The following is a 25336-nucleotide window of genomic DNA, read 5'->3' as shown; positions in this document are numbered from 1 at the left end:
ATCCATTTATTCTGTGACTCTTGAGTTGATGGAGTTACACCAAAATTGGTACTCTAGGGTTACATATGTTAATGAGCTAAGGCACAAGCCAGTAAACTGACAACTTCCAGCAATACTGTGATGTCACATACTTTTCCAAAATAAATGGCTAAATGCTGCTGGATAGATAAATGATGCACTTAGAACCTGGTCATTTACTGGGCCTAAATCTGTAGCCACAGGTGCAGGAATGTCATGAACAGCTGTAGGCCGGAATGGTTAATGTACTCAAAACTACTTCTGGTCTATAGTGGTATGTGGGTGTTGTGAGGACCCAAGCCACAGGTGCAAGAGCACTCAAACACCTTTAATTAGGGATGGTGACCTTTTTCTCAGGAACTTGTGAACATAACTGTCATTTTCTGTTATACTGCTGTGGATACTTTGATAGTTTTGTAGACACGGACATTATCTGGAGGGGTTCAGGTCCAGGTTTATTGGTCCATGGTATGTCAGATGAATATGATATTCTAAGATGTTGGGTTTTTGGCAAGTTCGTTGATGCATGCCGGTGACACAAGTGTTTTAATTCGGTCTGGATCACTAGTCAGTAGTCCTAAATCCATTCGGATTCAAAATTAGGAAGCAGGGCTTGGTGTTATATTCTTACGCTAAGAAAATAACAGAGCCCCTAACAGTTCCGGGGTAACAGATCCTAACAGTTCCAGGGTCTTAGGTCTAGGTTATGGCCCATTTCTAGTTGGAGGCAGTGGATCTTTTCTTACCTTCTCATAATTTCATAGCAGTAAAAGATACCTGCTTTTTTGTCTTTTTCTTCAAGCAATGATTTAATTCCATGGAATAACACAGTAGCTAGTCTGAGATGTTAGCATCAGGGATTCTTAAAACTTTCATGCAAGTGGGGACTGTAGGGGCAATACTTTCCTGCATGCTAAGGAAATTGGAAAAAGGGTATTTGTGGAAATTGTACAGTCCGCCCCAAACAATGACCTCAGTAAATCAGCAAAAGTATGTGATTTGTTTCTAGGTTCAATTTGTGACCCTTCCACACACAGCCTCAATGCATACATATGCATCCAATACATAAGTTGCAGGTTTATGATGAAGGAGGCCAAAGGAAATAACTTGCCATCAAACTATGGCCCTCATTATGACATTATTGGTAAATCCCACTTACCGCCACGCTGATGGCTGCCAACTTACCGCTGCGGCGGTGGATATCTGTTCACCATATTATGACACACACACACCCCAATCTGACAGAATACAGCCACATACACAAATCTGCCAGACCAAAGGTCAGTGATAAAGTGCTGGTATCACAACCCACACCGTTACGCCAACAGAACAACACCCACCACATTATGATGCACGAATCACCGTGGCAGACATTCAGCGGTGGTAAACCATTGGCGGTACATACCGCTGCGCTCACAATGGACACCCACATACAAAACACCACCACATTGGACAATTCGAACAACTCACACCTGACACTCATACACACACCACACCAACATTACCCACAACCCTTTACGATTACAATTCATTGCCACCAGAGAGACACCAAGACCACTGAGACAACTAGAGCCACACACCACTCACACCCATACACAACTCACGCACACCACATCCCACACCCCAGCACATTACCAAACACACCCTCACCAACACACATCACATAACACCCATGGCACCACAAAGACACCCCTGTTTCACAGAGGAGGAGCTAAGGGTCATGGTGGAGGAAATTTGTCAGGGTGGAGCCACAGCTATTTGGAGCACAGGCACAGCAAATATCTATAGCTAGGAAGATGGAGCTATGGTGGAGAAACATGGACAGGGTCAACACTGTGGGATAGCACCCCAGAACAAGGGAGGACATTAGGAAGAGGTAGAACGACCTACGGGGGAAGGTATGTTCCATAGCAGCAAGACACCAGCTCGCTATACAGAGAACTGGCGGTGGACCCCCGCCTCCTCCCCCACAACTCACAGCATGGGAAGAGCAAGTCTTGGCAATCCTGCATCCTGAGGGCAAGGCCTGAGTTGGAGGAGGACTGGACTCTGGTAAGTCAACTTTCTACTATTATCACCCCCTACCTGCATGCCAACACATACCCTCACCCTCACTCCCATCACTCCATTACATCCCACACACTCCACCATCACTTCTCTTCAATCCCAGTGCCAAGCCCTACATGCTCTACCAATGCATGGGCACCCCTCGCACCCCTCACACCCCTGCATGGACACCCATCACTAAAGCATGCACAGCTTAGGGATCTAACAGTCCCACCTTACACTAACATACAAAAGTGAAAGCTGGCAGGGCAAAACCAACCATAGAGGGGAAGCCAGGGATGTACAATATGCAGTACACATCAACCATAACACATCATTTACATCCCCACAGGCACCCCAGCCAATGTCACCGGAGAGGAGGTGTCAGCACTATCCAGTCCCCCAACTGAAGAGGCCCACATTGATGACAGTAACTCTGGACTTCAGGATCTGGGCGACCTACCTGGCCCATCAGGGACCACTGGACAGTTGGTTCCCCAAGCCCAGTCACAGACCACCACAGAGCCTCCCTCTTCAGGAAACACCACCACAGCACGCACCCAGCATACCCATACCTCTGTCCCCAGGACATGTCAATCAGCAGTGTGTCCACTTCTACAGGGACCCCAGGCCACACCTTGCACACAAGACAGTCAGGGACCTGGGGTCAGTGGCAGTGGGCACACAGTTCAGGGGACAGAGGCACAGGCTAACAGGTAAACTGGGAGGACTGCTGTGTGCCAGGGGGAGACAGGACCAGGGAACCGACTCTCCAGGAGGCACTCTCTGAGATCCTAGGACCCTACCAGCATTCCCAGGACACGATGGGCCAGATCCTGCACAACGTGCAGAACAGGCCGCTGTAGGAGGGACAGTACCAGGGGATCAGGAAGGACTTGCAGGCCATCAACAACACCGTGATCTCCAAAGCAGGGGTGCTGGCAGACATGGCCAAAATTATGAGGGAGGCAGTCTCACACCAGCGGGCCCCTGCCACTAGCCAGTCATCTGAACAGCCGTCCACTTTCTCCTTCTCTAGTGGTCAAGAGGCCCCGCCACAGGACTCACAGGCCACCAGCACCCCTCCCCCTGCAGAAGCTGAACCACACCGCAAACGTTCCCTGCAATCCAGACAGAAGCCAGAGACACTTGCCAAGAAACCCTGCCAGGAAATGAGACTCTCCTGATTGTCCCCCTTGTGTCCCACTCAGTCACCCTATCAACCCTGAACTGCCATTGGTCCCCTTCCTATGTCCCCTTGGACAATGCACCTGTGCCACAAACAGACTGGAACAATACCCTGAACTTTCCTCCATCATCACCCCATCCCATTGCACTTTCCCCCTATATGTTAGCACTTCAATAAACACCCTTTGACAAAAATCGATTTTGAGTATGTATATCAAATATGTATTGTTTGAAACAGGTACAACCATTGCAAATGAACTGTACGTAGAATAAGCATAGAATTAATGACCTGTAACTGGCTGTAGTGATCACACCAGGAGTATTTGTCATATCACCAAAGTCTGAAAAATGAATAGCCAGAGGGAACAGTAAGTGGGCAAAGAAGTGGGAATTACCAGCATGCCAATGCCACACAGAATACAACCAAAGTCATTGAAATGTAAAGTTACACTGTCTTACCTGTGTGTCATTGGAAGTATTGACGGATCTCAGATGTTCTGTTGTCCTCATCTTCATCCTCTGCCTCCTCATCCTCACTGTCCACAGGGTCCACTGCTGCCACAGGGGCATCTCCAGTCTCCTCCTCCTGCAGAAAAGGGACATGGCGTCTGAGGGCCAGGTTGTGCAACAAGCAGCATGCCACCACTATCTGGCAGATCTTGGGTGAGTAGCTCAGGGATCCACTTGTTTGATGGAGGTACTGGAACCTGGCCTTCAGGAGGCCAAAAGTCTCTCAATTATCCTTCTGCTTCGCCCATGTGCCTCATTATAACGTTCTTCTGCCCTGGTCCTGGCATCCTCACAGGGGTCAGCAGCCATGATAGGCTTGGATAACCGTAGTTACCTGCAAATATTGAGGGACAACATTTAGCCACACACTATCCTATATGGCCCACACCATACCCATACACCAAAATATACTGGGTGGGAACCAGGGCTCACCTATAGAGCACACCCTGTGCCTCTGTAGTTGGGCCATCACATTTGGGATGCTGCTATTCCTTAGGACAAAGGTATCATGCACCGACCCAGGATACTCAGCATTGATGTGGGAGATGTACTGGTCCGCCAAGCACACCATCTGCACATTCATGGAGTGGAAACTCTTACGATTCCTGAACACCTGTTCACTCTGGTGGGGGGGGGACAAATGCAATATGTGTTCCATCAATCGCCCCAATTATATTGGGGATATGTCCCATTGCATAAAACTCGGCCTTCACCGTGGCCAAATCCTCAACCTGGGGGAATGCAATGTGGCTGCACATGCAGACAATGCTATTGTCAGCACTATTGAGAACATTGGCTGTGACATTCCAGCTGCCAAGCCCACTGTCACTGGGAAAGAATTAGTTGCCAGGACATGGAGAACTGATAGCACTTGCACAAGAGGGTGGATCCCAGTCAGATGACGAATAGCTGATATAATGTCAGGCTCCATTTGGGCACACAGCTCTGTGATTGTGGCCCTGTCCAGTCTATAGCTGAGTATTCTGTGCCTGTCCTGTAGCCAAGACCACCAGGGGGCTATACACGAGGGTATGTCTCTATCTCCTGTTCATCCACAGCGGTAGGAATCTATGAGACAAAAGTGTGAGGAGCCTGTCACACACTGAACAATGAAGCCACAACAATAGTTTGCATTCTTTGAACATGTAATGGGTCTGTATGATTTATCCAGTATGTCCCTAGTTCTCCTGTGACGCAGCATTATTCTATAAGGGCCCCCCCCCCCTCCCCCCCCTTGAAATGGCGTCCGCTTGTCCTGTGTGGAGGGACAGGTGGCGGGAGGCGGTCGTGAACCGCCATGTAACTCCTCATCGGTTAATATTGGGCCCTATCGGTTACCGTGGCCAATGGTGATCTACGCCGGCGGTGTCGGTATGCACCGCCGCGGACGTTACTGCCATTTCCTATCTGATTCCTTACTTGCTACCTGACATTCCATAGAAGAGGACCTACAGTGCATGTGCTGCTGTGACCTGCGTCTGGAACCTACCACGTCCCGTGTGACCGGGGAAAGGGCCGCATCCTTCACTTCGGAGGAGTTGGAGCGACTGGTGGATGGGGTCCTGCCCCAGTACGGACAGCTGTATGGGCCTCCAGACCAACAGGTGAGTACACTGTGGGCACGATGCATGGGCATGGATGCATGGAGATGTGTGTGAAGGCATTGTGTAAGGGGGGTATCTGTTGGTGGTGTACATGTTGTGAGTTGGGCTATGTATGTACCAGTGGTGATGGAAAGGGCTATGGTGGGTGATGTGTGTGACAAGCTGGATTGTTTTCTAATGGTGTTCTGTCTGTATTGGCTCCGCAGGTCAGTGCCCATCAAAAGAAGGGTATATGGCGTGCCATCGCCAAGGAGGGGTCTATGGCAGGTGGAGCACCCACTGTCAGAAACGCTGGGAGGACCTGAGACGCTGGGCACGGAAGACTGCAGAGGCCCAGCTGGGGATGGCCTCCCAACAAGGAAGGGGTGCCAGTCAAACCTTGATCCCCCCCCTCCCCCGATGGCCCGTATACTGGCGGTGGCCTATCCAGAGCTAGGCGGGTGCTTGAGGGCATCATAGCAGCCACAAGGGGTGAGTACAGTGGCTATCATTACAGCTTACAGCTGGTGGGGTGATATCTGGGTGGTGGTTGTGTGTCCTTGGGTTCCCCTAGGCCAGGCCAGACATAGCAGCGTAGGTCCTCTGGTGGCTAGGGGTCTGAATGGAAAATGATGGCTACCTAGCTTGTTAGCATCCCCTACTGGGCAGGACTGCGTGGGTCCTAGGTGTGCTGCAGTTGGCGGTGTATGCTCCTCCTCATGCCTTGGTGGCTAGCAATAACACTGGTAGAGCAATGCATAGTGCGTATGCCTGTTCTCTGTGTGTGAGGGTGCTGTGTACGCCAACGGTGGTGGTGTTGCAGTCATTGACCAGTGTATCCTTTGTCTGTCTCCCCCCCCCTTTCTTGTTTTGTCATCCTGTCCTTATGTGCAGCTTCATCTGGCGGAGGAGCAGAGGCACCGGCGATGTAGGGAGCTGCATCCCAGAGGACCCAGGAGGCAGAGTCCACCGACGCTGAGGGCAACAGTGGGACCGAGGGCGAGGGGAGCACCACGGCGGAGGCTGGAGGGGACAACACAGACTCAGATACCTCTTCCGATGGGAGTCCCCTGGTGGTGGTGGACACCTCTGTGACCAACCCAGCTACAGGTACAGCCACCACCCCCGTACCAGCACCACCCTCCCAGCAGCCCCTCAGCGAGTTGCCTGTGGCCGCTCACCCAGGCGGGTGGACATCTCCTTCGCCCCAGGCACCTCAGGCCCTGCCCCAGTGAGCCCTGCTGCCCTGAGTGAGGAGGCTATTGACCTCCTGAGATCCATCTCTGTAGGGCAGTCAACCATTGTGAATGCCATCCAGGGGCTGGCAGCCCAGATGCAATTTAATGCATTCCTGGAGGGAATTCACACTGGATTGGCGGCCCAACAGAGATCAATCCAGGCTCTGGCCTCCTCTTTGATGGCAGCCATTGTCCCTGTTTCTAGCGTCCCCCCCTCCAACTTCCACCTCCCAGTCCCATTCTCTCAGCCCCAACCCATCCCAAGCACACAGACAGATGAGCATGCACACAAGGCAACACCCAAGAGTGTCACAGGCAAACACAAGCACCACACTTCCATCACATACACTACATCATCATCCAATACATGCATCATCCCCACACCAAGCAGAACACGCACCTCACTGGCAGACACCTCCACAACAGCCATGCACACGTCCCCTGTGTCCTCTCCCACTGTGAATGTCCCCCCTTCCTAAAGTACACAAACGCAAGCACTCAAACACCCAGCAGCCATCCACCTCACAACAGCATACAGCCCATTCACCTACACCCAAATCCGGCAGACAGACACCTCCAACAACCACTCCCTCTTCCTCCACTCCCATTACTTCTCCCTCTTCCCACCCCAATGTCCCTAAAAAGCTTTTCCTTTCCACCATTGACTCCTCCCTCCCCCACCAGCATGTATGGCCAGAGTTTAAGGAACCCAGCCAAGCAACTCAGCCACATAGTCCACAGCCCCACTTTCATTTTCCCCTCCTCATGGTGGAAAGGATTCCAGGCCACAAATCCTAATGGGGAAGGAGCCTGCACCAGCCAGCAAGAAGGGGAAGGAGCCTGCACCAGCAAGCAAGAAGGGGAAGAAGCCTGCACCAGCAAGCAAGAAGGGGAAGAAGCCTGCACCAGCAAGCAAGAAGGGGAAGGAGCCTGCTCCAGCCAGCAGAAAGGGGAAGGAGCCAGCACCAGCAGCTGTCACAGAGCCCCTGCCACCAACCGTGGTTGTGCAGCGATCAGTGAGTGCAGGGGCTGAGCAGGAGCCTCCAACTACCGCCGCCACAACCACAGTGCAAGCATCGCAGGGGCTGAGCAGGAGCCTCCCACTACCTCCACCACTTCCACAGTGCAGGCATCGCAGGGTGCAGGGGCTGAGCAGGAGCCTCCCACTACCTCCACCACCACCACAGTGCAGCCGTCACCGCTGGCGGACTCAATGTGATCCAGCCTCCATGGGTTGCTGTGCGACCTGTCCCCTCCAGAACCAATGGGGAAGACACCCACCCGAGAGACTGTGGCCTTGCACTCCCCAGGACCAAGCACAGGGCATGTTGCCCCCTCCAGAACCAGTGGGGAAGACACCCACTTGGGAGACTGTGGCCTTGCACTCCCCAGGACCAAGCACAGGGCATGTTGCCACCTCCAGAACCAGTGGTCAGCATCTGGCTTAGGTGCCCCCCGCCCCCTGAGGTGCCTGCCTACTTGCCAACTGATGCGCTTGCACTGTTCTCTACGTGTTAATGCAGGTAACAAGTGGGGCCTTGGGCTTTGCCCTGTGGCCCACGCAAACTGACTGGGCAGTGTCCCTTTTCTTGTACATTTGTACATGTCTGTTCCATTGGCAAAACTATTATTTATACTATGTTCTTCTTATAACAATCACTCTGGTCAATTCCTGTTGTCCTTGCATTATTCAGCCGATTTACAGGGATTAACCTATTTTCTTGTGCAGATGGTTGTGTGTATGCTGTGTGTGCTGGGCGTGTGTGTGTGTGTCACTGTTGTGTTCCTCCCTCCTTCCCTTGTGTGTTAGGTGGCTGTACTCACCGTTGTCGTCTTTGCCGGCGTTAATGTTCGTGGTGGAGCAGGACGTAGAATATCATCGGGAAGACTTGCAGTTCTGGTTCCATGTCGGCGTGGTTCTTCCCTGTGTCTCCAATGGTGAGTCATTTCACTTCTGTAATGTGTTTCCGCCAGGCTTTTGATGTCGTTGGTACTGCACCGGAAAAGGTGGAGGATTGTGTTGTCATAAAATGTTGGGCGGAACTTTGTCTTCCGCCTGGCTGTAGGCGGCTACCGCTGTGGTGCCTGTTGTTTCTGCCCTGGCAAACGGTATGGTACATTGGCTATCTTTTAGAGATCTTTCCGCCATGGTCATAATTTAGTAGTTACTGCCAGCCTGTTGGCGGTATTACCGCCACTTTATCACCGACCGCCAGGGTCGTAATGAGGGCCTATGTCTTCACAGTTGTCAAATGAAGACAATTTTGAGTTTGAAGTGTAAGCATGTGGAGAGTAAAAGAGATATCATTATTAGCCAGCTTAGATAAACAGATGAGAAAACCTAATTGACAGATTAGAATCCCATGGAAAGGGACTGCAGTGCACTGAAGAGATAGATGTGATAAATGTGGAGGCACTACAGCCAGGATCCTGCTGTATATGGGTGAATGTAGTCTGTGATATGGTCAGTTTTGAAAATTGTTGACACTGTCGGCATTGCCTGGAGGAAAGGATGTGTCCTGTGCTGGCTCTGCCCTGGTACTGACTTTGTGGGGGCTATAGAACATGAAAGCAGTGGCTTTCTCTGCATTCCCCCAGAACCATTATCCACACTACTCTTCACTTTTTAATGTACTGCCATGCCATTGATGTTGACTTTCATGGAAGATTTTCCATGAAAGACTTCCCAACTCTTGTGCCGCACAATAGCTATTACATTTTCAAGTTATATTTTTGTTTTTAACAAACACACTAAACAAATGAAACATTTACTAACTAGGAAAGATTGTATTTATACGCAGGATTGATTCGCCTTTGTTTCTTTCCTTCAGAACAACCTGAAGATACGTGTATATTGTGTGCGACGGGCCTTCCCAAATATGAAAATATTAAAGAAGTTACATGTGGAGGACTGCTACGTTGGATGTAGAACTCTTCAGTATGTTAGGGTTGCCTTTGGCTCCTCCGCACACGTATGTATTATTATACATATCATTCTTCATCTAAACCAACCCAGGCTGTTGTCTTTTGGGAATTTTCTAACTTTGATGCGCCCGGCCCTGTCGTTTGGTTTACAGTAGTGTTCCCAACCTGTAATCTATGGGCCCCCGGGGGACCGCAAAGCCTCCTCAGGGGATCCTTGACTGCTTAGAAAATTAAATAATATTAAAAGACTCATAAAGTGTATATAAATAAAGTGGCTAAATGTACAATTGAAAATCTAAAAACGTACTGTAAATGTCAAGGAATTGGAAATTGGAGGCTAAAAATGTAATTGGTATCCTCAGATTGATTTGTGGGAGCAGTGTAGGTGCATCAAACAGAATACAATATGGCCAATGTGTGACTTAAGTTGAATTTAGAAAATCTCCAACTATATTTTTCATTTATATTTCTTTGCAAATTAAATGGAATGTGTTATCCTTTGTGTATGTGTTTGATTAAATGTTTGTTTCTGTATTTTATGTTTATTGTTTTGTGGTTCATATCATCGACAATATTTAGGTCAGGTTCCCTAGCTTCCAGTAATGATAAAGTGGGAGTCCATTGAAGTCAAAAGGTTGATGACCACTGGTCTCCAGTATTAAATAGTAAAGCATTTGCTAACAGAAATGTAGACTTGGTGATTTTGTTTTTAATGTCTTCTGCTAGGATGAATACAGATTAACAACTTTTTTTTTTTTTACTGTAAACCATATGCAAGATCTTATTTGGGATCCTACAATTATCCCAACTATTAAGCGACCTATGTCTTTGGATAACACCATATTTTCTTTAAGATTATACACATCTTAGGTTTAAGTTTGAGAAAAAATAAAAGTTTGTGTTTTGTTTTCAAATCTCTTCATTTTTATGAGTATAGTTTCCCTGAGGCTGGTAATACTTAGGTTTGAAATGTTGATAATATCCAGATCATATAGACATAGAAACGCATATTACAGATACATAATTTGGCCTGCACCAGACAGGGATGTTTTTTTATGTTGACTAGATCATTGCTGATCTCATGAAGGCTGGATGCAAAACCCTCTTAAATTTACGTTTGACAATGTTGAGTTTTCTAAAACAATCCTTATTTGTAAAGACAATGCCTACCTATGCATTGTTACGTGTCCCAATAAGACAAAATTGCTGTGTAATCAGCTACTATTTTGTAGGATTTGTGCAAGTCACAGTCTAAACTTGCATTACCCATTGTGTTTGCAAGCAAGAGATGCTAGCTGTACAAAAACTCAATACTTCTAAAAGTAGAGGAACAGAAAAAAACTATTTTGCCATTGTTTTGAAATAGTGTATTTGCTGTATGGCCATGATTTAAAGTAAGCTGCTTATTTGCATTGCTATTATGGAGTTTTTTTTTTTTTAACCCTGAGACTTCCTCTATGCCTTGCAGAAGGCTCCGGCACACATCATAGAAATGTGGCACAGCAGCCAAGGTTGCAAAATCTTTCCGGCATGGCAGTTGGTAAAAGTGTTATGCAATCCCCACAACTTACGGAAACCACTGTAAGATGCTATTGAATTGGGGGCTCCACTTCTCATCCATTATTTGACCTGTACGCCTGTTTGAAATTGTGAGTTGTGAAGTGACGTTTTTGACTTGTTTCCCCCTATTTTTCCTTTCAAGTCCATTTCTGAACTTTCCACATTTTTATTTTTCCCATGTTCTGAAATGTACCATTTGCTTCTGTAGACGCTTATTCCCAGTAGGCTAAATCGTATATTTTGATATGACATGAGCTTAATGGGGAAAAAAGTACATTCCTTAATCTTAAAATGGGGAGAGTTAATTGAAATGAGCAGAAGCCTCAGCATTTGCACCCTTTTTATTACCAGTTATCTTCCATCTTGCTTTCAGTACAACACCACTGGACAACATTGCTACTGATTCAAATCATGTAGCCCAAGCCCCAGCAGAAGCAGGCTACGGATTTCATTTATCTGCACTGAGTGACACATTGTGGGTGGATTCCTGGAAATGCATCTGAAAAATATTTTTTGGTGATAATGCATGAAATACGGTGCAGTAGGAATACACACATCAGCAGATTGTTGATGTCTTATAAATCACTTTTTGGGACTACTAGCATCTCTTTGTTAGTTGATTTGATTATTTTAGTAAAATCTCTTTTTCTTTGCCAATCTAATTTTAGGAGCTTTTGAGGAGCTATTTTCTGGCCTTTTAATGAGGATCATTTATTTTTAGGAATTGCGATTCTCCTATCAACATGCAGAGAAAATCTTGATTTCATTAAAGACAACAGAGACTAACATTATGCAATAACCTTTTATTGCTGCCCCACCATGCAGCCCTTTAAGAACAATAAAACATCATAAAGCATTAGACTGTCCGGTCAATGTAAACATCCAGTGCACTCAGTCGTCCTCATCTTCTTTAGGCTGCGACGAAACAGGATAACTTCTTCTTCCGCCAAACTTTATAACTAGTTGTCTGCCACTAGAAATTCAAAATTAATCCACAAACTCCTGATGCTAAAAAACATAATTCAATCAAACCAGATAAACTCGTTAACAAACTTAAGTAGAAGTTTAAACTTTTACTTTTTTTTAATAAATCCTTCTATTTCTCTTTTCCTCCTGTTAGGGTGAGGAGGGTGGTATAATGTTAGCCTCTGTTGCCTTTAATGAAATCAAGATTCTCTCTGCATGTTAATAGGAGAATCACAATTTCATTACAAGCGTGGTGGCTTCCATTATGCATGTTTAAAGCCATCCAGTGCCACATAACTCACATGCTCTACAGGTCTTAAATAGAATTTTGCAAAATTATTCACATTTGGCTAATCTGCTGCTTTTAAAATCTCTAGAAGCACACCTCCTGCCCTGAAAACCTTACTAGCCATGGTACCTCTCAAAGAATCGGTACCAAAACTAGAAAGCTCAACATCTGCCTCAGTCATAACTATTTACACTCATATAGCTAATGTAGCTGTAGACACTGATTTATAACATTTACCATAAGACAATAACACCTGTTCTTCACCATCTGCTCTATACTCCAACATCTTACTCTCAAACAATTCACCACACATAGGGCCAGATTTACAAGGCCATATTGCCACCGGAGCGTCAGTTTTTGCAGTGCTCCGGTGGCTCTAACCACTGCTCCATATTTATAAGAAGGTATAACACCACTTTTGTGGTGTTACAACTCCTTGTACATATGGGCCCCTCCGACACAGTTTTCTATGTTAGAGGGGCGTGCAATGGGTATTGCACTGGGCGTTCCATCACAACACCCCTTTTTTGACGCTGCCCCAGAATTACAAGAAACCGTAAATCTGTGGCGGCACCAAAATCTAACACCACCCCATGGGTGGCGTTAGCATAGCAAAACGAGGAGGAATGCTTTTATTGCTACTTGTTTTTTGCTTTTACTAAGAAGCAAAATGCCATGGATGATTGTTTATGTTCACTTCCCTCACGCAGATACCCTTGCACTATGTTACAAGGATGCCTGCATAATTTTTCACATTCATGAAAATAAGGGTAAAAGACATAGTCAGACATAGTTTTTGTCCTTATCCAAATATCAAACTGTACCCCCTGAGGAGAAGAGAATCTATTAGAAAATTCTAACTCTTCTATAAGAAATCAAGCAAAGTAGCTAATTTCAAGGAAATGTGTCTAAGAGAGAGGTAGTTATTACCTGGCCATGAAGTAAATAGCTTGGAAATTAGACAGATGTTCTATAAAGACTCATAACATGCACTAGGAGGTCTCCTTAATCGTACACCCTTAGTTACTCTCTGTATCTAAGGGTCACTGCCTATTGCAAAATTACTAACTAATGCATGAACAGCAGAGATAGCTGATCTGTAACAGTTAATGAGCCCTGAATTGTACAAACCCACTACATAGTTAGATACCTCGGCTACAGGAGCTTCCACGTGATCAAAACCCCTCTCTCCATGCCCCAACTACACCACTTCTTCCAAACACCTTTGTATCTCTTTGTAGTTCTCTGGGCCAAAGATTCATCCAGTAGTTCCTTAGCCTTTCCTGAAGGCCCCGAATATCTAATAGTACTCCTGAAATCTCTCAAACAAGAAGGTTCATTTTCTCTTCTAAAACCAAAGGGTGCTCTTCTCCCTCTGAATACATCAGAGTACCCAAAGACACCGGAACCAACCAGGGTATACCTATGGCAAGTTCCATCACCCCCAGGAACCAAACTTGTGACTACCAAAAGTTAGTCACCAGATCAATGCTGCAACCTTCTAACCTTTGTTTCATCAACACTCTCTGGATAATGGGGAAGAAGGGAACGGCATAGCCTCCTTCTCTTCCCCAATCCTGCAGAAAGGGGTCTACTGCTGTTGCCTCCAGATTTGGCCTCCAACTGTAATACCTGGGTACTTGGTAAGTCAGCTTCCTCGAAAACAAGTTTACTTGAACAGGACCCCATAGCTTCTGAATCAGACTGAAAACCTCTGGATTCATTTTGTAATGGCTGAAGTCCCTGAGGTACCAGGCATTCCAATCGCCCTTATATTTTAAAGTCCCAGAATATATTCTGATTTTAGCAAAATCTTGTGATCCCAACAAAAATACCAAATTTGTTTAATTAGATCAGTCGGAGCCTTTGATTTTGATTTGCCGAAGCGGTTTATATATGATACAGCTGTAAAATTGTCTAATCAAATCAGCGTTGCTGTATTAGTCAACGAATCGTGGAAGCTTATAAAGGCATACAGACCTGGCAACATCTCTAAACAATTTATGTGAAGCAGCTTTTCCTCCCTAGACCATCGTCCACTTGTTTCTAAGCTGTTCAGACGAGCTCCACAGCCCAACTTGCTGGCATCTGATTCCCGTACCAGGTCGGGAAACATTCCCATAGATGGCCTTGCCATTCCAAGCCTCTACATTTTTCAACCACCATTCCAGATCTTCTCGAGCATCCACTGACGGGAAGAGAGTCCCCATACCATAAGCCTTTCCTCAGACCCAAAGCTTTCAGTCTTAGAAGGCCTCCGTAATGTAAAGGATCCAGCTAATTTGCTCTTTATGGGCAGTGCCATTTGGTAGATTTTGGGGGTGAAGGGTGTGACTGCAGTTTCTGGTGTTCAAGATAAGGATGTTTCTAGGCCAGGGCTTCCCCTTTTCTGTTCCTGATTGCTGCTCGGAAAGGCTGAGGATAGCCCCTAGTGCTACCGGCTGGTAGAAGCATCAATTTTCACAAAAGCTGCTCCTGGAGTATGGCCTGAGAAATACAGTTGAAAGACTAGCACCCTAAGCTTGTTCTGAAGTTGTCAGGGTTTGCATTCCCTGTCAGTAAAATGTATAAAAAGTCGAATGAACCCCACATCACTTTGAGCATTCTCAGGTTTGTCTTGACCAAGGAAGTGCTCTGCAGAGCACTTGAAGAGCTTCTGTGTTCCCAGGGCTGATGTCTGCCTGACCACCAGTCTCTCTGTTTATAATCTTGGTTGTTACATGAGGGTTGGGTCTATTCACTGAAAGAAGGATGTAGTTATCTCTAATCTTGTTTCTAAGGGTTGAATTTTTCAATACAGTCTCTTATCATCTACGAGCTAAGATTGGGCCGGCTTGATGCATTGGGGCAACGCATGACAAGGGTGTGCCGTTTTTAGGTCCATCTGCGGTTGGCCTGGGCAGTTGGCTGTGGTTGCCATAAGATTTGTGATGTGCCTGGTTGCCGGTCTGGGGTTTCCACACAGAAAGCGGAGTCAGGTTTGAGCAGACTTTTTCTTGGTATTGGTTAGACAATGCTTTAGCTACAGACTCTGCTTAGAATCCAGATAATTTCCTTTTAAATTAGTTATGTTCCAGACCAGGTATTTCCCTGAAAAGTTTGCTTATTTTGAGTGTTTTTGTTCAGACCTTCCCAATCCATTATGGCGAGATAGTCATTCCTGTTCTTCTGTTTCCTGTTCTAGGACAATTCTGTCTAAGAATTTAAAAGGCAGCTGCTCTGTCTGCTTGGAGCATTGCAGATGCACTCTCAACTCGTTGCTTCTTTCAGATTTCCAGTTTTTCTATCCGCTTCTGCTTCCCTGATTCCTGTTCTTGATCTGCCTATATACACAAAGGTCTTTTGCTATTGTTTTCTTTTTTTTACTCTAAGAGATTAAGTTTTCTTCAGTCTGCCACCTGTACCACTCATCTTGTTACCATTTTGAACTAATCAGTAGAACTAGGGGGCAACAGGCCTTAACTTCGAACTAAAAGGAGCGAACAAGTATATTTTAGAAGATCTCCTCTGATTCTTCCAGAGGTGAGGGGCGTCACCTAGGTCACCACTGACCTTTGAAGGAGCTGACAGTCTTCTTGAAGTGCTTAGAAGGCTGCTTGCCTTCAGCGAGGGAAGGGGTGTGGCTGAGGCTGGCTTTGGAGGAACAGACTTGTTGGGAAGGAGAGACCCTTGTGTCCCTAGCAAGAGGAAATCCAAAGTAAGCTGACGATTCAAAGAGTTTGCTAAGATACCTGTGTGATGGAAGATCAATCAAGCTCTTCTGTGCTGTTTGTCAAGTAAATTATACTACCAGGTTGTGCCTGATACTTGTGACCCAGCAGTCGATTGTGGATATGGTCACGTGCTGCAGTCACCGACAAGGAGCAAAGAGACTACATCACCATTTAGTGGAGAACCTAATCTGCATAGGGCCTAACACCATTGCCTCAAGAGGATTCGCCCTGGAGGACTAGCCCCAAACCATCTGAGAAGGCTGCACTTCGGGCGCTGATGTGAAGGCCCACCTCCCTGAAACCTTCTGGCCATGCTGTACAGAAGCCGTTGCTATGCAGCAGGAAGATTGTGCTGCAAAGGTGAAGGGTGCATTTGCAGGGTATGCTGAATGCACTATGAATGTAAACCCCAGGGCTGAGCGACACAAAGGCACTGCACTGCCTGCCATGTCAATGATGGCTGTTGAATTAACACCAACAAACGATAAACTATTGAACTCTGCTGCGCGTTAAAAACAGTGAGAATATTTGTGAGAACTCCACCTCAGCCTAATCCTGCTTTACGTGCACGGGGGCAGTAATAGCGGGAGTCTTAACCTGAGTTGGTAGAAGGGTGATTATCTGGAAGGGAAAGGATGAAAGCACCTCATTGGTGAACACAGAAGTCTGCAAACATGTTGTTCCATGCATTGAACTATATGGTATTTGTTTGCTGTTAGATTAAGAAGTACAGCATCAAAAGAATAAGCTCTGGGCGCAACATTACTTTATTGTATCTGTTAAATATTGAGTTTGGAGCTCTCGACCTATTGTCCTCCCCCCACACTGCCTCCCTGCGGAGCCTGTGATACTTGCCCTCGCTACCCTCAGAGTAAGTTTCAGAAATAGTTGTACTTAGTCCAGTTTGTAGACCCATAGTAGGATGGGCCCACAGCACCTGAGGCATACGACCTCAACCCTCACTCACTGTTAGTCCTATGGCCCCCTGAAAAGGGGGGGGGAGGTAACATACCTGGTATACACAAGCACTTTATTTATTTATTGTTTACATATTTGTCGGACCTGTACTCCTTGACCCGTTGAACATGCATTGTATGTAATTTAAAATCCAGCTTTGAATTACAGGAAGTACAAGCAATGATATATATACAACCCCATATTATAAGTGCCTAAGGACCCAAGGTACAGCTTACTGACAGAATTCAAAATGTCAGAAACATGTTGGGAATTGCTTATTGTTATGTGTGGCAGGGTTGTAGTTATTTATTTTTGGCCAGTTTGCTGTCATTGAGTGGACTGATGTCTCCCCAGTAACGATAAAGCAGTACGTAAGAATCTAATAGACCAAAGAATATAGGTTAAGTATCTTGCAAAGTGTAGCTGCTAGTATTTCAGTGACCTGTTTAATGTGTAAAGTCATTTTAATTGCTTGTCGGATCTTGCTGTGTGCCTCCTAATAAATACATCAGAATTTCTTGTTTCAGCTTCAATTTACTTTTCCATGCTGCTTCCATTTAAGGAAAGAATAAAATGTTCTTTGCTGTGCCCTATGATTAGAGTTATTGCATTCATTAAAAGTAAGTCAGAGGTTATCACTGGCCATGCATCTATTTGTGTCGCAAGTCCTTGCATATTAGAGAGCAGTAGGCCACTAGAGGAATTAACAGTATGTGCAAATGGCCCTGACAATTGTGTGGATAGTGACTGCTGATATTTAATAATAACAGCAGGTTAAGAAAATGATGGCTCTGAAGTATTTGCAGCACGCCTGATGACTTCACTGTGTGAATGGCGTGATGTCACGTGATACAGAAGATGCAGACGGCCATGTAAGTAGCGGTGAGCGGGCCCTGCTCTCTACTGTGGAGTGAGTAGAGCTACGAATAGCTCAATGGCCAGCAAGTAAGTAAGTAACAACATTCATTAAATCCAGTAATAACCCTAATTCTTCAAACTCTACCACTGATGGAGTGGTATAATTAGCATTGAGTTTTTCTCAGTAACTCACAATGTGTTTCCTTTGACAAAATATGTTAAAAAACTGTGTGCGCTCCACAAAATATTTCCAGAGACCACACAACACATGAATATGTCAAGCATACATGAGTACACTTACATCCACAACAATTAAGTTTATGACCGCCAGCAGCCACCCGAGCCATAAGAAGAAGAACTTTTAATGTGTCTGTTTTTTCAAGCACAAAATTCACTAAAATAGAGTTGTGCATTGAATCCTAGAGTGTGTACCGGGATTATGGCAACATCCGGTTCAAGTCTGCATTTGAGAATTTATTTTTTAATCATTTGTTCATTACCTCCAGATACCCATTGGGAATTCCCCAGATCATTTGCTTGAGTTGCATAAGTTAATGAATGAATGAATGAATGCATGCCGCGTTTCTGGTAATATCAGGAAAAGTGTTTTGTTAAAGAAAATAAAAAGGGATCTTGTTCTGGTCCCGATGAAAACTTGTGACCATTGCTGGGATTTGAGTAACCGGCTGAAACATGTACTCCACTGGTAGAGATACCTGGGAACTAATAAACTCCACTCGTGTTTTTATGTTTGCCAAAGGACACTGGGAATAAAATACCAGAGATTGGACATTCCTTTAGACCAGTTTAACCGATTAACCTTGTAGATACCCATCAAATCAATTTTCAAAGAGTCCCTTCTTTAACAGAGATTGAGCCGTCCAGATGTAGTTAAATTCCAGATGAGGGCCTAATGGTGAGGCATGCCACAAAGTTACTATGGGTGAAAGTCATTTTAAAAAGAATATCTTTTCTGAGGGCTAAAGACTTCAGTGATGAGCCAGTGATCTTGATAGTTATGTTTGGTCACGACAAAGGGAATAATCACTCTTTTTGAACTAAAATCTAGAGTGGGCTATCAATTGACTTAATTTACTACTGTTGGAAGTTGGGGTAGCCTACTAACGCCAAGCTTCTTTTGTTCCCCATTGATTTTCGTATGATCCGCAAATTACACTGTACAGACTGCAAGATTGCTAGGAATTACAGTTTGGTCTAACTACTCACGAGCAGAGTTAAACAGAACTAACAGAGCATCACACTGACAAGTGATAGGATTACAGTAAACATAAGTATCAGAGCCAGTCTTCTGTGAAACGAAGCCTGCTTATTAGTAGACCAACAGTACCCCATTACTAAACAGCACACTCACTATTCTACTTCAACCTTGCTGGCTACGATCCAGGATGACTCACCCCTAAAACATTGCAATGCACAACCAAACTCTAATCAATAAGAATCCCAGATTCTTAAAGGGCACCAAGATAACTTCATGACAATGCAGATTATGTAAATGTGGTAAGGAAATGTACTTTAAATAAGAACTCCTGTGGGGAAGCAGTGTGAAGAACTATCCTAACTATTAAATGAGAGTTACTTAAGTATTTCAATAACTCGTGTGGAATTGTGGATTTTTCTAATGGACGTTGCATAATGAGCCACATTATAGCTTTCTTATTTTGTTATCGAGCTTTGTCTGCCTCCTTCGATGTTTTTCCCCATTGTTTCCCCGTTGTGTGCACTTTCGCTTTAGCACTTAGAGAAAATGTATATTGTAATGGTTATTGCTAATTTGCTTGATTGAAATAGTCGAGTTTATTTAACCACCTCAGCCAAAATAGTTTTATGCTTGTATGAAGTTGTGAGAAGATTAATACAGGGACTTTAGTAATATCGTTTGTGATTGGAGAGTTAATATAATTATCATACAAATATTTAAAGATGCATTTTTGAATTCTCTTGTCATTGCACAATTGTTAATTTATTCTTATAGAAGTGAAGTCACCAGCAAATTATCACGGTAGCGTCGGCATCAAGAAAATCTTGTACATGAGAACAAAAAACAAACAGTTGTTTTGCTTTAGTGCACACAGTTTAAAAATATATTTGTTTATTTTGATTTGATACAGAAAAACATTCTTATATGGCCCAACTACAGTGATGGTGCCACGGTCCCGGCCCGCTACGCTAACGGCATTAAATTAAAACAGCAGGGAAAGTAAATTCAGTTATTCTGTTGCCAAAGTTATGTCAGAACATATGAAAGGTTACACTCCAGCACAATATTCAGTCAATAACAAGCACTATCGGTTGGACCATCAGTGTACTGTATTACCTCAAAGGTATCCAATAAACGTAGTTCTAATGACAAAATCACCTAAAGTTTGAAATTATTCCTTTCAGGATATGGTTTCAAATTTTTGTGGAAAATAAAAAAAAATGTGCTCACACTAGTAAATGTTATTCAATATTAAACATGGTGATTATGTACAATAAATTAAGTGGATTATTCTATCGCTCACATCATACTTATCAGTTGAGCAGAGTAGTGTTATCAATGATAACAGATGTTAGCTATTGGAAGAGAGAATGAGAACAGAACGTTCTGCTCCCTTTAAAGAATGTGCACATCATTTTATACCCAAATGGATGCACATCATAAACCAATCTAGACTGACTACTGAAAGATACGGCAGACCATTTAACTTCTGCAGTTAATGCTTGGTGACACTACTAAGAATTCTTGTGTTCGTAGTACGTAGCGGCCATATGATTCTGCAGAAAGCAGAAATATTGCACAAGTTGCACTTTTGTCTTGCTTTGTAGGCTTGTATTTCAGAATATTGCATGCAGAAATATCTTCTGGCATAAATATTGTGTTCTAAATATTATATGCAAATCTATCGTCCCTTCGGGTGTAGATGTTCCATTAAATCCTTAACTTCAATGTGTACGTGTAAACAATGTTCAGGAGATAATACTTATGATAGGTAATATTCTGACAACAATATTCTGTTACCACACCCTCTGTAGGGCAGCATTCTGACAGGACTACTACACAAAGAACAAAGTAATGTGTAGCCATTGTTTCTTGAATTTACATATTACTCCGTGCTTTATAGTCTTTTGGATTTCAAATTTTTTGTTTTTTTCTCCATAGAGTTCATGCATCTGTATCTTGGTTGAGCGATGGCGAACAGTGCCCCCAGCCCTTCAGTTGCTCTCATCGGTGGTGGAATTTCAGGTCTGGTCTGTGCAGCAAGACTGTGCCAGCTTGGAGTGACCAACACTGTGGTGTTTGATACTGGGAAACGGGCCCCTGGTGGCAGATGCAGCAGCAGATACATCAGCATTGATGGCACACTTCAAATCTTTGATCATGCAGTGCAGTTCTTCACTGTGAGTGATCCAAGGTTTTGCAAGATTGTGTCTTTTTTACATTCCAAGAAAGCAGTGCAGGTTTGGCCCGGACCTCTTGTTACACTGAAACCGGGGTGTAAGCCAGAAGAAGTGAGAGGGTTGCAAGCTTTCATTGGCACACAAGGCATACAAACTGTACCTGAATGCCTGTCCAGTCTTGTTCAGTTAAGAGGAAATGAGTGGATAAACAGCGTTCAGTGGGACCCTGTCATCAAAAAGTGGAAAGTTGATGACCATGGATGGTTTGATTATTTGGGTATTGCCCACAATGGCAAATGTGCAGACAGACTACTGGCAAGTGCAGGTGTGCCAGAAATTCATAAACTTCTAAAAGTTAAATTTGGGCCAGAAATAGACCCTAGATCTAATGTGATGCAGCTTTGCTCTCTTTGGGTCCTGCTAGTGGCATTTCCCAATAAACTGCGCCTTAGTTTTGAAGGAGCATTTGTGGATCACCCAGATATATCCTGGATAGGGAATAACACGGCTAAGTACAAATCTGAAAGTCCAATAGAATGCTGGACAGTAATTAGTACCAAGAACTTTGGTGCCCTCCATAAAGTTCCCCAGGAATTTATTCCACCTACTAAAGAGAAAGAGGTTATCCATTTGCTACTTAGTGGTTTTGGGGAAGTAACTGGTATAAATTTGAAGTCCACTAACCCATGTTTCACTAAAGTGCAGTTGTGGGGTGCTGCAAACCCACTAAATGTGCTTCATGGTGAAGAGTGTGTGTTCCAAGCAAGCCACAATGTCGGAATCTGCGGAGACTGGTTGGTTAGCCCCTGTGTAGAAGGGGCAGCATTGAGTGGCCTGGCTTTGGCAGAAGCGATTAACAACCATTGCAAAGGAGAGAGAAGAGACATTGGACTGAGAAAACCTTTAGTTCCCACCATGGCTCGTGCACTAGGGGCATTTCCAACTAACAAAAGTCTGCTTTTTCGACCTAAAATGCAGAGCTGATGCAAATAAAGTTGTACATTGTGCCAAAAACCAATGCCAGCATGAAATTATTTTGTCTGAATCTTTTCACCCAGTGTTTGCTACCATCTCAAAGCTAATTGGCCCTGCTGGTCAGTTGGACTGGAAAAAGATGTATATGCTCTACCTGTCTGTTACTCATTTGTAGTGCTATACACTTACCTGCAGCTTAGCCACTTTACAGATGGCTTCCAGATCGGTTTCAAGGGTTTAAAATTGGTAAATGGGTAAAATCACAAGACTGCCTGCCAGGATGTACCATATTCTCTGGGTACTGATGCTTATAAGGGAGGGTGTGTGAGGTGGGGAAAACATTGAGAAGGTAGGCTGTAGTTTAAGTTGTTGTCATTAGCCAACTTGCAATTCTACTTGTAATTCAGTATATACTTCACACGAAGGCAAAGCAATGCGTTGGATCATCAGCAATTGGCTTTAAAAATATCCTCATTACAACAAAATAAAATGTGCTTATCAGAATTACCCAATTGGAAGTGAAATGCTTACGCACTTGCTTCTAAACTGCTGGTTCCCACCCAACCGTATTCCACCATATTTGGCTTCACAGGACATAACCGCTGGCAAATCTATCCAGTGCTGCATTTTGCGCGCTGTTTCTTAAGACTCAGGTTGCACCTCCTTGACAATTCTAATGCAAGAGAAATATACATGTTGTGGCTTATAGTTGGGTGACTGAAGGTGTGGCCAAACTCTTTGGGCTGGACTGTGTCGAAGTGAGCTGCTTATGGTGAGTCCACTCTTATTGTGGCACAGCTGAAATTTGGATTGTGTTCTCCTATATGTGTGCGGTCTTAATGATGCCAATGATGTTGCATGCCAGTCATAACGTGCATAAAGGTTAATCAGGGAAGATTTTGACTACTTATGGTAGGCATACTATACTCGTATCCTGTAACCTGACTATCATAGAAAATAGCCCCTTTTTGTACCATCTGGGTCATTCCCGATTCCTCACTGCAGCCCTGAACTTCTATTAAAATGTGACTAATTATTAGAACTGGACTGTTTCTTCATGCAGGGGTTCGACTAAGTTGGATATGGCATTTGCAGGTCAAAAAATGATGAAATGGCTGTTTGAAGCACCCTTCAAACAGGCATTTCATCATTTTATTTAACCTTGAAATGCCATATGCAACTGCAGTATATAGGAACCATTAATTCAAATGTTTCAAGATTGTTACGCATTGTGCTCCAAAATTGAACCTGTTTTTGCAACTTATTTGATTGTATTTTGTTCTGAATATTGAGGTGCATCGTCGGTGTAGCATAGCAGTGTTCAAACATGAAGTCGACCTGAAATTTTTAATGTGGTTAAAATTATATTGTTTCTAGAAGAGAGTAAAGATAACCATAGTAGACAAAGTTGAAATGGTACCTCAGGTTATGCATAGTTGTTTCCGGTTGTGAAACCAGGCCATATCAGGTATAGTACCGGTATGTTGGTGAGCAGGAATAGGGTGGTGGGTTTAGCATGAGGTGTCAGATTCCCTCGGCCAGTGATGTACTCTACCAAGGTGTAGGTAAATGATAGAAAGTCAAGGCTATGATGTATCGAGTCAGCAGAATGAACCTGATGTGCAATCTAGATTTAAATCCATAAAGGATCTGAAGAAGGCGTACTAAATCTTTACAAATGAGATACCCAGATGGATAATGGCCTTGGCAAAATCTCCTAATATGATCTACAGCAGAGTTTTTGCTTGTGATGCAGGATATAGTGATCAAGAAAGTATAGTCATTTTGAAAGTCTTCCATGGATTTTGGTTTTTAAGATGGCCTGTCGTGTTTGGGCTCTGTAGTGTAAAATGTTTATATGGGCTTCAACCAAGTAGATTGCTGATTACATATCAAGACTTTCCAGGATCCTTCAGAGCTTTTTGAGGATAAGGATGGTCCCAAACTTGGAACAGTAATGTGCTCGATTTAAGGGAAGGACATATTATTTAACTTTCACCTTGTCTGTGTGTAGAGACTGTTCAAAACCACTCTTTTTCAGTTCCAAAAATTGTAAAGTCTATGTACTGTTGGGTACAGGAAGACTTGCAATTTATTGTAGGCTATTATAGTCGTAGACAGTGTTAGTTTGTGTATATTTGGATGTATACGTTGCTATTTATAGAGCACCAATCTTGGGAGAGAACAAAAGGAGTGCCGGGCAGCAATGTGGGAAGATAATACCTTGACACAAAAAGTGGTTGAGGGATAGCAGATGCGTTCCAGTTGAAGCCCAGGTAGGTAATGGAAGAACAAGTTAGCCCCTGTGAGTGTGGGGTGAGATTCTTACAAGATGTATGCCATCTGCTCATGTTTGAATTCTAGTAGTGGAGTGCGAGTCCGATGTTGTTGCATATTCTAAGTGCACAGCTGGAGAAGGTGTGCCTCCACTTTTTTTTTTTTTTCCCCCGTTGGACTCAGTCCCCTGTACCTACATCTGCCATGGTAAGCTGTAGACAAACATTATGAACTCGATACTAGCTCCACTGTTGCTCTTTACTGCTGCTGCCTCAGCTAGGAAACAAATATGTTGTCATGGGTTTGGAACCAGAAACAATTTTTTTTTTTTTAAAGACCCTAGCGCACTAGGTTGTTTTCCTTTGTGTTTCAATTTTACAGCAAAACAATTGCCATTAGTCTTATAAGGCATGACGGCGAAGTCATCCCAGAGTTTCAAGAACCATCTCCTATTTTGTTTTCTGCTTGTGTATTATTTGTGCCAAGATCATTCAGGGCATGCTGTAATTAGTAGTCATCCAATGACTGACTTCATTCTCAGTCCAGCTATGGAAAGTAGCCAGAAAATATGTAATCCAGAAAAGTACATTATGGAGTAAGATTTTTGTGTTTGTTTCTTGAGCCCCCAAAGAATGAAGGCCATTGCAACCCATCATTCGTGAGAGTTCTGTTAAGGTGTGCATATCCCATCTGTCCTGACCTTCACTTCATTTGTATAGCTCATGGGATTCCCTACTGAAATGTTCTAGAGGCAAAGATTATTATAATTTAATTTTTATACCTGCCCAAATCCCAAAATGGTTACCATAACTAAATCTAATGATACAGCCATGT

General features: G+C 44.2%; 1 protein-coding gene across 3 annotated transcripts in view; it reads left to right on the top strand.

Annotated features, from left to right (window-relative positions):
- Nucleotides 1-22281, top strand: part of LOC138258916 (renalase-like) — a 35804-nt gene extending 13523 nt beyond the window's left edge. Inside the window, exons 2-3 of one of the 3 annotated variants that reach the window (XM_069206241.1) lie at nucleotides 17764-17938; nucleotides 21012-22281. In XM_069206241.1, the coding sequence (XP_069062342.1) occupies nucleotides 21041-22234 (1194 nt within the window). In that variant the 5' untranslated portion in view covers nucleotides 17764-17938; nucleotides 21012-21040 and the 3' untranslated portion in view covers nucleotides 22235-22281. Of the gene's footprint in view, nucleotides 1-17763; nucleotides 17943-21011 lie in introns of all 3 variants that reach the window. The other 2 variants (XM_069206240.1, XM_069206239.1) reach the window with 2 other exon arrangements.
- The last annotated feature ends 3055 nt before the right edge of the window (nucleotides 22282-25336 follow it).

Source organism: Pleurodeles waltl, chromosome 9 (genome assembly GCF_031143425.1).
Source record: "Pleurodeles waltl isolate 20211129_DDA chromosome 9, aPleWal1.hap1.20221129, whole genome shotgun sequence".
NCBI classification, from domain to species: Eukaryota; Metazoa; Chordata; class Amphibia; order Caudata; family Salamandridae; genus Pleurodeles; species Pleurodeles waltl.
This window is presented reverse-complemented; position numbering and strand designations above follow the sequence as displayed.